The 15,954-nt window shown below is 36.0% G+C and overlaps 1 protein-coding gene across 1 annotated transcript in view; it reads left to right on the forward strand.

Annotated features, from left to right (window-relative positions):
* VPS13D (vacuolar protein sorting 13 homolog D) overlaps positions 1 to 15,954 on the forward strand; it is a 96,836-nt gene that overhangs the window by 46,018 nt on the left and 34,864 nt on the right. The window contains 16 exon segments of the mRNA XM_010171710.1: positions 745 to 887; positions 1,741 to 1,871; positions 2,120 to 2,295; positions 2,414 to 2,537; positions 3,349 to 3,584; positions 4,098 to 4,206; positions 4,845 to 5,005; positions 5,356 to 5,464; positions 6,331 to 6,510; positions 6,775 to 6,891; positions 7,211 to 7,360; positions 8,287 to 8,436; positions 9,267 to 9,363; positions 10,625 to 10,773; positions 13,093 to 13,227; positions 13,586 to 13,753. Of these exon segments, the coding sequence (XP_010170012.1) occupies positions 745 to 887; positions 1,741 to 1,871; positions 2,120 to 2,295; positions 2,414 to 2,537; positions 3,349 to 3,584; positions 4,098 to 4,206; positions 4,845 to 5,005; positions 5,356 to 5,464; positions 6,331 to 6,510; positions 6,775 to 6,891; positions 7,211 to 7,360; positions 8,287 to 8,436; positions 9,267 to 9,363; positions 10,625 to 10,773; positions 13,093 to 13,227; positions 13,586 to 13,753 (2,335 nt within the window).

Below are 15,954 nucleotides of genomic sequence, written 5' to 3' on the forward strand. Positions count from 1 at the left end.
CTGAAAAGTCTTTGGTTGGCTAATTCTGTTGTGTCTGCAGGCTGCTGTGGCTTTATTTTGCATGTTTTGAACTCATGCTTCTTTTGTAAGAAAATCAAAAACCATTTTGAAGAGGCTTTCATAGTTGTATAAATTACTTTGTTTCTAAAAAAACCCACTCCAACCCCCTAATCCTAAACTCTGAATGTTAATAGAGAAGTAGTAGCAGTCACTCAGTAAGAGGTCCATGGAGCTATAGTGATTCTGATGTAAAAAGAAAATGACAGGGTTTTGGAAAGGAAACTTTCAGCTACTTTAGCTGACATGAAGGAGAGAACTCGCTTTTTCCATGAAAATAAAAAAATAACAACATGATTTAAAGTAAATTTATCTGAAACGTTCTGTGATTTTTGCTTAAATGAACAACAGTTAAATTTATCACAAAAATGTATTCCAATTTTTCTTTTTTTCCTTTTTCTTTCAAAGAAAAAAGACACACAGATGTTGTCACGTTTAATTGGTCTGAGAATTACCAAACCTTTTATATGACATGGTCACTGAATCTTGACCAAAATGTTAAAAGAGGTTATGGCAGAAATGCAGAATTAATGACTCAAGAAGAGATTTATTGTGGCTTCTAATGCTTTTATATGAAAACACAGGTGTTCTTTTTGTATTTGGGTATGTGTTTGATCATCAGCATCGTGTTGATATCTGATCCTTCCTTTAAATGAATAAATCTTTGTGTTTTCTTCTTAACCTTAGTTGTACAATGCGGGTTGGAAGAGGAATCCATCCTGAAGGTATGCCTGGCTGGTGCCAGGGTTTCTCCCTGGATGGTGGAAGTGGTGTCAGAGCCCTTAAAGTGATCCAGCATGGAAACCGGCCAGGCCTCATTTATAACATCGGTATGTGTTGATAGGAACTTTTGAGAAATACTGTAGAACTTGGTAAGATAAGGTGTCAGTGACACCAGAAATGGAACAATTACAGCAGGGAAATATATGTTGTGAAAGGTTTTTGAGGGTCCAGAGCAAATTATTAGACAAAAATTAGTATTCCAAGAATTTTTACATCTTTATTTTGAATTTAATTTGCTTAAAAATCAGTTTTCAGTTATTTTTATTTTTACTTTTCATCACTGAGTGTTAATAACTGCATTTACAAACTGTTTGTTCTGTTTCTGTGTCTCTATTCCCCCTGTATGTTACTTCTAAGTACATTTGAAATCCCACCGCATTAGCATCTTTGATAATTTTGAGTGTCTGTTTACTGTAACCATTCAGCCATCTGCTACTTCTGTGGTTTTTGTTTTGTTGTGTCTCTGTAGGCTGATGTGGAGGAGTGCAACTTCTCTTTTCCTTGCGCTTGTAGTGTAGATAAAGTACAGTTTCCTCAGAAGCTTTTAGTTTTTAATAAGATGACAGTTTGGAAGTTCATGGTGATTTTTAAGGAATTCTTTGAGTGTTTAAAAGTGGCTTAATTACTTACATTGATTTACTTGTGACTGGAAATATTTTTATTTTTTTTGTCTTCCATGCTTATGATCTTTAAATTATACTTGAGCAACAGAGGCTAACAGATGGCATAAAATTACATTTACTGTTTAAAATAATGTTTCAAAATATGACAGTGGGACGGCAGAAACTGCATCTCAGGAACCCAAGAAAAGAACTGTTGTTATGTGAAATATGTTGTGGCAGATATCTTTTGTTTTCTTTTGTAAATAATAGTTTTATTTTTGACTTGATTTGTTACTAGGCATTGATGTTAAAAAAGGCAGAGGCCGTTACATTGATACGTGCATGGTAACATTTGCGCCCCGTTACCTGTTAGATAATAAATCAACCTACAAGCTTGCCTTTGTTCAGCGGGAATTCGCCAGAGGTCGGGTAAGCTGCTTCCTTTCTGTTACTTATTACTACAATACCTGTAGTTAGTCACAGCATCCTCCAACCAAAAAGAACACAAACATTATACTTGAAAGTATTGTTGGCTGGTTATGAGGATCTTTCTCATTATTCTAATACCAGCATTCATCTAACAGAATAATTGCTGTGTTCATGTTTGAGAGGTATATAGATTAGGACTGTACTTTTCAATAGCTATAGGATGTGTATTCACCAGTTTCTATTACTAGGGAACATCCAATCCTGATGGCTATATCTCCACACTTCCTGGTTCCAGCGTGGTGTTCCACTGGCCACGTAACGATTATGATCAACTATTATGTGTGAGACTAATGGATGTCCCAAACTGCATTTGGTCTGGGGGCTTTGAGGTCAACAAAAATAACTCGTTCCATATTAATATGAGGTAATTATTATACATCAATCTTCTGTAACATGCTTCAGGTTTTTTTATTTGTTTAACACTTACGACTGTGGGTAACGCAGATCGAAAGCCTACCTCTCTTGCATTTCTTCTTGTTCAGGGACACCCTGGGGAAATGTTACTTCTTAAGAGTAGAAATTACTCTTCAAGGAGCCACGTACCGCATTGCGTTCAGTGACACAGATCAGTTGCCGCCACCTTTCCGCATAGACAATTTTTCCAAGGTAAAAGGGAAAAACTTCACATTTTTTCTTTAATTTTTTAATAAAAAAAGAAAAGTAAGAGTCCTTTTATATTTGTTACAAGAGGGAGCTGACTAGCTTGTGTAATGAAAAAAACTGAAAGTGTGTGTAGCAAGAGGCATTTGTGTATAATAATTGTAATTTCCTGAATTTTTAGTAAAAATTGGTAGTACTCAACTACTTTATCTTCTTCAAATAATAGTGCTGACATTGTGGATTTCATGACTGTCTTAAAAGTCTTAAAAGGGAAAGTATTCATTAAAGTGTATGAGAAAATTGTGCTAGAGTGAGAGTTTGTAATTTGCTCTGTGCTATTTTCAGCTGCTACTGCTGCTACTTCCTTTCTCTCTGTGATTCCATATCAGAGATCATAAAAATCAGAGAATTTACTTTGCATATTTTGCAGTAACTTATTGACCGCCTTGTGATCAGACCAGGAGAAGGGGCTCTTAATAGTTACTGGTTCTCATTCTGGATTTTAGTACTGAACTGTTAAATAAAACTGGCCAAGTCTCCTAATTTTGATGAGGAGGGTTTGAGATGCTGCTATGGGACTAAAGATATTTTGAACCACAGATGAAAGCAAAGATGAGATTTCTCATGCCTTTGAGACCATTTTTAATTGAGACTTGAATGGAAGAAAATGCGTCTGAAACCGTTGGGGTAGTGGGAGAAGAAGTGAGCTGAACATGTATCAGTGATCAGCTCCTGAAAAATGAACAAATTATAGCAAAAAAAATCTGTCTGAATAAATTTCTATGTGAAACCTAATCCTCTTTCATAACTGTTACAGGTCCCAATTGTTTTTAATCAGCATGGTGTTGTTGAACCAAGACTATACACTGAAGTGAAGCCCATGACCTCTCTGGATTATGCATGGGATGAACCGATTCTACCACCTTTTATAATGCTGACAGTTAAAGGGGCCGGCTCCTCAGAAATCGTCTGTAGCATGAATGACTTCCAAGATAGCAAGCAGCTTTACTATGAAAACTTCATTTATATTGCTGCTACATATACTTTCTCAGGGTAATTCTTTATATATTATATGAAAATACTTTGAATGTTCATGGTATATGGCATCTGCTGTGACCCCCCTGCCTGATCTTAGAAGAGCAGGGATGTTTAGGGTCATACCTGGGGGCTTAATTTCATTTGCTGTACAAAGAACACTTGTCTACAGGAAATGCTTATTTATGAACATGCCTGTGAATTTTAAACTTGCACTAGTTTATATGCTATTGAAAACAGCTATGGGAGATTGATACATGCTTTGTTGCTTTCCTTAAAATAAGGTAGAAATTTTTTTTTTAATTAATCTGATTTGCTTGAGAGGTTCCTAGTCACAGTGAGAAATCACATGTACTCAGATTGACAGCTTACACTGGCAATTGCAAAAATAACAAGAGAAAAGAACAATATAAATTTTTGTCTGATTGGCTATATTGGAAGCGTAAGCTTCCTCAGTTGGATTTTGGTACAGCTCTAATTCAATCTACAGAGGAAGCAGCTACTCTGAATAAACGTGATTATGTTTTCTAGTTCACAGGAGCCAAGTGTAAGACCAGTTGCTTCAAATAAGGATGCAGCATATGCAGAGCTTGTCCTTGATGTTTCTCCAAAGACTCAGCGAGTTGTGCTGAAAAAGAAGGTACTAAGTCATGCTTGTTTTTATTAAAATGCTGTTGCTGTGTGCTGAAGTAAAATCATATGCAGGGAGAAAGAAAAAATAAAAACTTTTTCATGACAACTTTTAAAGGGTGCAGACAGACTCCACTGAAAGTGACAGGTTATTGCAGTTCAGGTTGCTTGAATTATGGTGATGCTTCCATATAAGACTTTTATAGGGGCAAGGGTGACAGAAAAGGGAATTGGAATAAAAGTCGTAAGGAATACTGCAAATGCCTCTAAAACAACCAAGAGTGGTAATTCTATATTGGAGGTTCTAATGAAGTTACAAGGTAGGGCATGCTTCCTTTTTGGGTTTGTTGTAAGGTTAAGTCTTCTATTTCTGGAGCTCTTAAGAAATAGAAACTGTATTTAAATATTGCTGAGATTAAAATAGCTTGTAAATACAACTCTGCATGTAACAGTGGTAACGTAGGATGCATGTTCATTGAGTATCAGAGTTGGACTGAGGGTTTATACAAACTAGTTTCTAATTCAGGGCTCTAAAGTTGTACAGGTCATTCCAAGAATTATAATTCAAAGCTTTTGATAGCAAAACAGAACAGAGGTATTTGCTCTGTACTGCTGCGTTCATGTAAATGTTGAATTTTTATGCAACAGGAGCCAGGAAAACGATCCCAGCTTTGGAGAATGACGGGCACAGGAATGCTTTGCCATGAAGGTTCTTCAGTTCCTCATAACCCCCAGAAACCTTCTCCTCGGTCTGTGGACTCTTGTATGATTTTAGACATTGCAGGTCTGGCAGCTGTCACAGATAACAGGTATTGCAAATACAATTTCTCAGGAAACTGATGTAGATTCTAACCATGTCTTTGAAAGCATACTTAACGTGATATTCTCTGAATAAGGAAAGAAATTATTCTGAAGGCAAGTGGGAGAGAGAGATTATTTTATCTGTCTTGCTAAGCAGACCTCGTGATCATTTTTGTGACTTGGAAATATTTTAAAAATCATGGCTAATGTATTTTCAGGAGCACATTGTTAAAAGAGCACTTCAGAAGTGAGGTTAGGAAAATGAGTTTGAACAAAATTAGTATAAGTGTTCGCCGTCTCAAGAATAAAAAAGAGAAGTTTGATTCCTCTAAGTATTGGTGGAATGCTTTCGTTACAGGTATGAGCCACTGATGTTGAGGAAGCCTGATCGACGGCGCAGTACTACCCAGACATGGAGTTTTCGTGATGGAAAGTTGACCTGTGGTATTCATGGGCTTGTTGTCCAGGTCAGCACTGATTATATGTTGAACTTGTTTTGACTGTTGCTGATACAGATGGGCAAACAGCATGTGTGGTGTAAATTCATGCTTGAATGTTCTTATCAATTTCAAATAACTAAACTATTAATTTGAAAGTAAATAATTAGAAAATTAATAGTACATAGTTGTTGAAAATGAACTGTATAGTGATAACTAAGGCCTTGGTATTCTCACACATACCAAATGTGAAAATGCTGCAGATTGTGCCACTTAGTATCACTGGTGAAAGCCAAGATTTGTGTTATCACCAGCGTTTCTCAGAATCATGGTTCTAACATTTCAGTAATAAGAATCTTAAAAGCAGTTTGAACTGTTTGCTCTTTCTTTGTGTTCCAGGAAACTGACTTGCAGACAGCTAACACATGCAAACTATTTGATAATTCTGCCTGCTGATGTTAGAATCAGTAAGCACAGAAACCTGGACTGCTTTTACAAATTCTAGAACTAAATGTCAAAAGAATTTGGCTGCTTTTTCTTTTTTTTTAAGTGTTTGCTTACAAACAAATTTGAGTAAGTTATCCTACATGTTGTTGAAATAGCAAAGTGTGTTTGTAATGGATAATGATATTATTTCTAATGTTTTATTTTGAAAAATAAATTGTGCCAACTATGTCAAATCATCCTCGGTTTAGTGGAAAAAGTATCTCCTAGTGAATATGTTAGCTCTGTGATGAAAGCGAGTCTTGTATGTGCACAGTGATCCTGGAATGGATCTGTGAGGTACCGAATGATATCACTGAAAATCCTGCAAATAGGACACCATCATGTAAACAGTTATCTGAAGCCTTTAACTATCTTTTTTTTTTTTCCCTCACTCTTCTTTTTTTCTCCAGGCAAAGGGAGGAATACAGGGTCTTCATGACGGAGCAGAAGTTGTTCTTGGTCCTGATACTTCACTTGAACTTCTGGAGCCGGTTCCACCTGCACAGCAGTTCATACACCAGAAGATGAGGCCTGGGTCTGGAGTACTGGCTGTTAGAGTCATCCCGGATGGGCCAACTAGAGTTTTACAGGTGAAGGTCCCTCATTAACCAGAATGTAGTTTTATTATTTGCTTGTACTTGAAATGCCTTTTTCTCTATGGCATCTCTAAATTCTTGTAAACGTTAACTTTATAACGATATGAAGGGAGAGGGGAATATCATAAACCAGAAATAATTACAACAGTTTTCATTGTGCTTATTTTTTTAAAAAAGAGTAATTTTATAAGGTGGGATAATATAACTGTTATTTACAAATAGGAAGTTGATCATTTTAGTAATCTATTTGTTTATTAGATAACGGATTTTAACCAACGCAGAAATGATCGTTTATCCAATGAAGGAGATGAGCTTCCAGTTACGGAACAAGATCTACGCAAGTTAAAAAATCCAGATACAGAGCAGGAATTGGAAGTAAGATATTACTGTGTTTTATTTATTATTTTCCTTTATAGATTTCAAAGGGGGCTTTGTTAGCTTTTCCTCATGATGACCTCTTGTTATGAACTTGTAGATTTTCCTGCTAAAACTCCTCATTCTGAGAAGTCGGGTTTATATGTCTTTAACACCTCTTTATTCGAAGACTAATCATCAGTGAGCTGTTGAGCCCCTCTGGAGATGAGTCTAAAAAAATAACTTTTTTGCAGAAGTATGTATTTAGAATCACAGGTTTTTTCAGTGTTGGTTTGTTAGTGTTGTGGTTTTTATTTTCTCTTCAATATTATTTTCTTAGGTACTTGTGAAACTGGAAGGTGGAATAGGATTGTCTTTGGTCAACAAAGTTCCTGAAGAGCTAATATTTGCAAGCCTCACAAGAATCAATGTCCACTACACACAACTGTCGACAAGTCAGGTGCTAGAGCTCAGCGTGCAGGACATACAGGTAATGGCCATTTTGAAACAAATATATTTGTTCATGGGTCTTCTGCATTTTTTGTTGTCATAATAGGTTTGAAAAATGTTTAGAGCTGTTACTGAGATTTAAATTCCTAAATATCATGGAATATCATCCATTCGCATTGATGTTTCCTTTTTTTGTTGTTCTCTACTTAATAATAATTGAGACAATATATTGTATTTTGTACCATTGATTTCTATTACAATCTTTTTAATTTTGTTTCTCTCTTCCTGGTGTTTGGTTCTTTGTCATTACATAACGAAAAAACAGCCATTGAAAGCAGGAGTCCTAGTGCAGTATAAATCATAGACAAATAAGTATAAATCATAGACAAATAAGACAATTATAAACCTCTCATGTTTTTTTAACTAGATTTTGTTTCTGACTGTAGAGTTTTGCCTTTACCTTTGTTTTCAGTTCAGTCTTTGAAATTCAGAATTCACAAGTTAAAATGAAGACTGTTTTTATTCTACTAAAAAACTCCTCTAAATTACTAGAATTCTGTTCCCAATACATAAGATTTCCTTGGAAGGGGAATTGTTGGTACTGATGTAGGTTACATGAGATAAATGGATACTTACATGCATCAGTCAAATGCAGGAGTAGCTTAACTCTGCTGTTTAATATTTTTGACTGGGTTTTTTGAAAAAGGAAAAAAAAAACACAGAGAACATAGCAGTTTTGTTTGGTAGCTATAACAATTTTTTTTAATGGAGGACATTAATTAAAAATATTCTGAATTTTTTTTTTATATGGTCTCAATGATGATCAATAACCAGTTATGCTCAGTATCTCCCTGGCTCAGAGACTATGTATTTCTGAAAGCTTTAAAGTCCTCAGTTAAAGAGGCTCAATATTGCTGTTTATTGTCACCTATTCAGATTTTGTTGTCTGTCTTGTCCGCTCTGTAGGTGGACAACCAGCTTATTGGCACCACACGGCCTTTTATGCTCTTTCTGACACCCAGGATGAGTGAAAATGAACCTGTGGAGACTGGTCCTGCAGTGCAAGTAAACGCAATGAAATTTCCCAGTAAAAATGCACTGACTGACATTTACAAGGTAAACCACAATCTTTTGATTGTGCCATGTGTTACTCTGTTTAAATGACCTTTCCTGTTCCTAATTTTTGCTAGTAATCTGAATTAAATAGTTTGTGAAATACACTTTGAATTAATACTGAGACTTAAAGGATGCTATATCCACCTTCTGTTGTTCATAGTGTTTAGTGCTGCAGTACAGCGATGAACAGGGTAATATGTTGAAAAATATAACAAATTAAGCCAGACCCCTGTTTGTTCGTGTCTTTGACCTTACTTTTCAAGCCAATTATTGTCACCTCATAATTGATAGGTACCACTGTAGCATAGTGAACCAGCATATCTGTGCTATGCTTTTCATGAGTTGCATACAAGGTTACAACTTCTCTCTGATAAGCTGTTGTCTTGCAGCATAAACCCTGTTCTGTGTGCTGCAGCTGTTGATGTTGTTTGGAGATTTATCCAAGAGCTGTGGTATGCATTGTAAGGGCAAAACTGAGTTGATTATCTAGACTTATTTTCTCACTTGCAATCTTCACCCATGTATTTTGATACTATTTTGAAAAACAGCTGATTTTGGTGTTGGAAAGTGACTAAGCATCAGATTCCAAAGTGTCAGTGTTAGGTAATGATGCACAATACCTTCCAAAAAATTGAAACAGTCATCACTAGTTGTAGGTAATGTTGAGTGAGGAAAACTACCAAAGACATTTTGAAAGTGAGAATCTTTACTACAAATGCATTCCAGTGAAAATATTTTGTTGAAGTAGAACACATTGTCTTATGTAATGGCTTACATGGATCATATTTCTGGTGTTAATACTTTAAACCAAGACTTGTTTATCTTTGTAGCATCTGATGATCACTGCTCGAAAGTTCACAGTTCAAATTGAGGAGAAACTGCTTCTGAAGCTATTGAGTTTCTTTGGCTATGATCAGTCTGAATCAGGTATAGTATAAAATTGCAAAGACCAGTTTTACAGTATACAGAAGTGTTATGATCTTTTCATGCAAAATAAGTTCAAAATGCCTAGCAAAGTCTTAGCTGCTTGGAAACTTCCACTGTTGAACAGAAAGCTGGAAAACTAATGTCTCAATGGCCCCAATAAAGCTGTTAATGAATATGGTGTTTGTTACAGTATTCAGGTAATGACCCATGTAACATGCTGTTTTCCAGTACACAGTGGCCGAGCTGAGCCTCTATGGGAAGGAGTTTAGAATTCATCTTAAATTCCTGTATCTGGATTCATCTAAAATGGGATAAAAGAAATTATGTTACTAATTTAGCGAACAGCTTTGTTTAGTAATGTTTGTTTATTTAAACCTAAGGCTAGAGATGGGATCTCTGTTCATTTGTTCCTTGAGCAGTTCCTCTTGCTTTACTAAAGGAAAATTTTGGCTGGCTGACCTTTTGGTTGTGGCATCCCTACCTCTGACTTTAATTGTAATACAAGACAGAGCTCTTGAATCTTCTAATCTCATAGATACTGTTCTAATCCTTCTATTGTAGGGTTAATCTGTACTTTGGAAACTTTCTGAATTGTCTGTTTTGGCAATTGAAAAAGTCACTTTTATTATGCAGTAGGGTGTGTAGGATTATATAATAAAATAACTGTTGCAGGAAAAAACTATTTTTGGCACGTTTCAAAATGTGGGCAAGTCTACAAATGATGCTCAAGAGTGCTGTGTCTTGCTAGTCCACGGTATCTTCTGAATCGTCTCTAAAAAATTGCAAGTATTACGTTTCACAGAGCAATTAAAGACTTAGATTTGTAGTGATGAAGAAGAAATTAAGATTTTGAGTTTTGTTCTTACGCTGTTTATTAATCTGTCCTTCGCTGAGGTTTACCCTGATGCTACACAATGCTACACGTTGTGTAGTTGTGTTTGTATCACCTTGCTTCTGTATGCTGACAAAGATAAATTGGAAGCGAGATTAAAAGCTCAAATAACAAACTTGGATGCCTTTTTTATCTAGCTACAAATGCATTCAGGTTTTAGAGATGCAGGCAGATCTGAAAAAAAATTCTTGAGCCTCAAAGGTCAACTTCATGTCACAAGACATGAGTAATTTTGCTGGCTACGCTAGCAGTCACACATACTTTTTATTTGTACAGAGAAACTATTAACTCTTTACAGAGTATGCATTCATAACCCTCTATTTATTTATATATAATCTATTCTGTTTCCTATGTTTTGTCTGCACACAGAAGTTGAAAAGTATGATGAAAACCTCCATGAAAAGGCTGTTGAACAAAGTGGAGCACAAAAGCGATACTACTTTGAAAATCTGAAAATTAGTGTGCCTCAAATAAAGTTGAGTGTCTTCACTTCCAACAAGCTGCCTTTGGATCTCAAGGTGCGCCAATACATTCACAGTGTGCTTCCAAGGAAAGAGATTCTGTCGTGGGAGGAAAAGGAAACAGAATATTTAACTTATTACTATTAATTTCCATTCACTCTTCTATTTTTCTTTATTTCCAGTCCCTTCTGTAATATTCTTTAATTTTTGTAATTTCAGTTGAAGCACAGCCAACTAACGTAACAACTCTACTTTACAAAGAATCTCAGTTACATTAATGGTAGGGGGAAGAGGCTTAAGGGGAATGACTGTCATATGGGAGCACTGGGGTGGGAGTGAAGGAAAAGTTATTCAGTTTAGGGAGCAGAAACTCTTGAGTGTTTTCATCCAAAAAGTGAATTTAGATTGAGTATGGACTCAGGTAGAAAATCTGGTCCTTTTCATGTGGTAATAAATGTTCTGGCACAGTCGTTCAAGTGAACCAGGAATTCCAAATTACAGCAAGAAGATAATTTTGTCCAGTGTTCCCAGTTTGTGTGTTGGGACCTTCATGGACATAATAAGGCGGCAGCAGCCAGCAGTATTTCAGTTCCCTCCGAGCTAATACAACTAATTTCCTCCCAGGTGGGAGAGTTGAAACAAAATCAGCCAACCAAACCATAAAAAACCCTCCCTACTGTGGAGGAACTGAGCTGCTGCCTATTCAACTTGTGTGTTCAAAATTGAGGCACTGACCAGGCTTTTTTGTGCCCTTGGTATTATGGACATTAAGATGTGGAAGCTTTGAAAGAAGTTTAGTTTTGTGGAATGAGTGTATATCGTGGAGTCCCACCAAGAGGACGCAGTGTATCATCAGTCCTGCATTCTTGTGTTTGCTTTTACCAAATCCTTGTGCTGGCTATGATGTTCCTTACCATTCAACAGCATCAGCAGTGTCTTGAATATGTTTGTACTTTAGCTTCAACATGCAAGTGCTTATCATCCTATTATCTCAAATTTAGAGAGAGAAAACAGTTAGTGGTGAGTGCCTTTACAAAACTAGTAATGTGCACTGTTGTGGTTGGATTTCCTACCACCTTTGGTATATGATTGCATATGGATATGTCTTGGCAGCCACCAGCATTGTTCCCAAGAGAAAACTTGGCGTATACATTTTATTTTTCCCCCTAATGATAACAGTCACTGACTGTATTCTGTATATTAACTTCCACAGAAAGAGTTCCCTTCAGTTTCGTAGCACAGGAGAGTTCAGGGTAGGAGGGAGAGAATAATCACAGTAGAGTCTTTGTAGAAGTTTTTCTAACTACCTCTAATGTTTCTGGCTTGGACATTGCTGTCTGGTAATTTGGTGTAGACAGATTATTTTTATTAGGTACCAGTATTAACAAAGTTGCCTTATATAATACCTGATAGTTAAACAGGAAATTACTTCCTACCCAAGTGAATAATGAGGACTACTCCAGTTAGTCATCCATTTACTGAAAAAATAAATAGGTCCTTTCTTACTTGCAAGCTTAAATCAGACCTGTAATTTACCTTAATTGCCTGCAGATGGCAGAAAAACTCGTATTACTTACTACCAAGCATGTTTTCGTGATTAATGTAGAAAGATAAAACACTAGTATCATGCTTCTTGCCTTCTTCAGATTTTCTGATGTTAGTGACTGGGCAGATGCTGTTATCAAGACCTGAAATAGACGGGATCTCTTTCTTTCTTAAAATATTAATTTTCTTATTAATTTTCCCCAAATTCTCTTCTTTATGTGTGTGTATATGTAGCTGTATAATATGTTTTTTTACATATAGACTGTACAGGTTACAGATGGCCCATAGACTAATCGCTGTCTTGGTTTTCTTCCTTGAAAAAGCTAATTTAGAGAATTTCAGGATACCACATAAGGTTAATAAATGAGCCTTAGGCTTGTAGGAAACTATGTCTGTTATTGCAGCTCATCCTGACACTTGGAACATCTGTTCATAGAACTAACTTCAGCAGGGTGCAAAATACCCAGTTTTGTCTTCACTATATATCAAGGAAATTAATTTAGGGTTTAGTTTAATTGAATGTTAGAGCAGTTGTAGCAGAGTGCTAAGCATGGAATCTTAAACACATTTTGTTGAAATATTCTTATCAAGTGTAGAAAACAGATTGCATTGGGAAGAGTGTTCACTGTCTAGTTACTGATCATCGCTTCCAAGTAAACCACGTATGGAGTGGTTGCTCTCTATATCAAAGCATCTGCATGGCAGTGGAAAACTACTCTAGCAGCTTCAGATAATTTTGGTTTGCTCTCCATTTAAAGATTAATTCATTTGGGTGCTGTGAATGAGAGGTAGAGAGAAAAATTAAAGTAGCAATATCTTTCATTTAATTAGGCATTGAAAAGCACACTGGGATTTCCTCTAATCCGATTTGAAGATGCTGTGATTAATCTGGATCCTTTCACTAGAGTCCATCCATATGAAACTCAGGAGTTTATCATTAATGATATTCTGAAACATTTTCAAGAGGTAAGTGTCACACAGATTTTATTGTGGCAAAGGCTGAACGTCTTTTGATTGATAAGCTCTCTACTGAGGGTGGGGGAACCCTTTCTTGACTATTTACTGAAGTGTTTGTGCTGTATTGCTGCTTTGGTATACTGAAAAGTAGCATCACATGCTTCTAAGAATACACTGCATTTTAAGATGAAACTGTTTGTTGTTCTAACTGGTATATTTGTGTGTTCATTTCTTCAGTAAAACTGTTCATTTCTGGGTTTGTCTACACTTTTGTTGCGAGTGGGACTTTTAAAAAAAATTTTAATCAATCTTGCTGGTGTTAATGTGATCCGTAAGTGAAAATTCATTCTTACCATTGATTTTACAGGAGCTGCTTAGTCAGGCAGCAAGGATTCTAGGATCTGTGGATTTCCTTGGCAACCCTATGGGTCTATTGAATGATGTTTCAGAAGGTGTTACTGGGCTTATAAAATATGGCAATGTTGGTGGCCTCATAAGGAACGTAACACATGGAGTATCAAACTCTGCTGCAAAGGTAAGAATTATGATATTAAAGTTTGCTAAAACGAAAATATTCAGGAAACAAGTAAAATAGAATTATTGACCATCTTTAAATTGCATTTGAAGTGTAGATTTTTTTAAAAACACTTTGTATATATGCTTCAGGGATGCCAGAAACCCTGCAGCAGTCAATGAAACCACTCAAGGCCTTATTATTGATACACATAGATTTTGCAGATTGAATGCAGTAATTAGCTAAGAGTGAGAACTAAAATGTTGCTCAAATGTGGTGTCATCTCCTATCTGCAAATGAACAAAGTTTTATTATATCATGTATATAATATATATAGAGACCATTATAGGAATTTGGAGTGTTTAAGGGGTTATTTAGCGTAACAGGAGTTGTTAACTTTTATTTTTGAAAGGTGATTAAGCTGATGTGAATATAAATTATTATGCTCTCTTGAGTTATTTTTTTTCTATGCCACTTAACAACTAACGAAGGAATTCTTAGATTGCTACTCATTTATCTTTAGTTTGATTCCAGAGTCTCTGCATGGTGAACATTCTTTTGTCCTTTCTGATAATGACAGAGAATTCAATTATATCAGTGTTATCAGTGAAAATAACTATCTTTGGTGCCTGAGAGAGGCACGATCTGATACAGAAGCCAAGAATGGGAAATGGTTTTGATCATGGTCAGTGTTGATACTGAACAAACATATGTTGGCTTGGATTAAAAAAAATCCTGAAATATATTTAATTACATACATAGTGTGTCAGCATGTACTGTAAATTAACTTTGTGATCAGGGGTAGAACTGGAATGATGCTTTCTTCACATAAGGACGTGCTGTTAGAATTTGTTTTTGTGAAAATTTTTAACTATCTATTTTCGTTGTCCAAACTGTTAAGTTTCTGCATGTATATTACCATGGTTCAGGCTTTCACAACCTCTTTCACTTATTTGTATATGAGGAAATCTACATTTTTCCCTGCATTACTAGGAAAAGGTAATTCAGAAGATGAGAAAGGTGAAATGTAGAGTTTGCATAATTACAGATAGCTCAAGACTAACCCACTTCTTTGAATCGTGAGGAAAGACAACATACACCTTCTCTGTCATAACTATCTTGTTGCCAGCATTACCCATTTTGGACAATTTCAAGAAATAAAAAAAACCCAAAAAACATGTTGTTGATGTGCCATACCAGGTGATTCTGTGATTATCAGCCCTGCAAATACAAGCTCATCCAGGCAATCTGGTAGACAACTTGCTGAGCTTCTGTAAGGCAGTATCCATCTGTGCAAGCGGGTATTTTTGTCCATGCTTCCTACTCGTGATTCCAGTCTCTTGTGACCCATCCACTCCACCAATAGAGTATGTTTCTTTAGAGTTTCCTTTCTATAAAGTGTTGTTTCCTCATTGCAGTCACATCTGCAGCAACAGTCTCATAAATCTTTCTTTAAAAGGCACGAGCCTTCCTATGTTTCCCACAAGGGCGAGGTCATTCTTTGAACTTTGGAGTCATTTGTAACCAAGGGTTTTGTGAAGGAAGATTTTCAAAGGCAGGAGGGCAGTTGGATGCTGAACTCCTTTCAAAATTCAACAGGAGCCGAGTGCCTGCTTCCCATTTATACCTTTGAAAATCGCCCCATGTACTGTTTGTATGTCTTCCCAGGTATTTTTTTCTTTCTCCTTGATATATCCAGAAGTGTCTGTGATGCACAGTTCCCTTTTAAAAACTTTTAATATGAATTATGTATTTGTCCTTTGAGAACAAGGAGAGAATTATACCCTTTAGGAAGAGTTAATAGTGCATTATGGAACTCCTTGATTAATCCTCCTTCCAAAGGATGGAACTTAATTCTGCTACATAGAAGATAACAGTAAAAAAAGGCTCAAATAACCAGGATTAATTATTCCCTATGCTTTCACTGCTTTCATTGATTTTAGGCATCTAAATCTTATAGAAGGCTAAGCCAGGAAAGTCCATATGGTAAAAAAATGACAAGTACAATTTGTGAGGTGTTATGTTCATGGTACAGTGTAGAACTTTGTCTTATACTCCTTTCTACTTGACTGTGTATATATGCCTTACGGTCACGTCTAGGATATGTCAAGTTTTGGTACAGAAAAAAAACGTGGGGGGAAAAAAATTAATTCCAATTACTCAAGAAAAACATGACTGAAACAATAGATCATTTTCATCTTGCTATTGGTGCTCTCTGTAGG

The sequence above is a fragment of the Antrostomus carolinensis genome, unplaced genomic scaffold (genome assembly GCF_000700745.2).
Source record: "Antrostomus carolinensis isolate BGI_N321 unplaced genomic scaffold, ASM70074v2 scaffold16277, whole genome shotgun sequence".
NCBI classification, from domain to species: domain Eukaryota; kingdom Metazoa; phylum Chordata; class Aves; order Caprimulgiformes; family Caprimulgidae; genus Antrostomus; species Antrostomus carolinensis.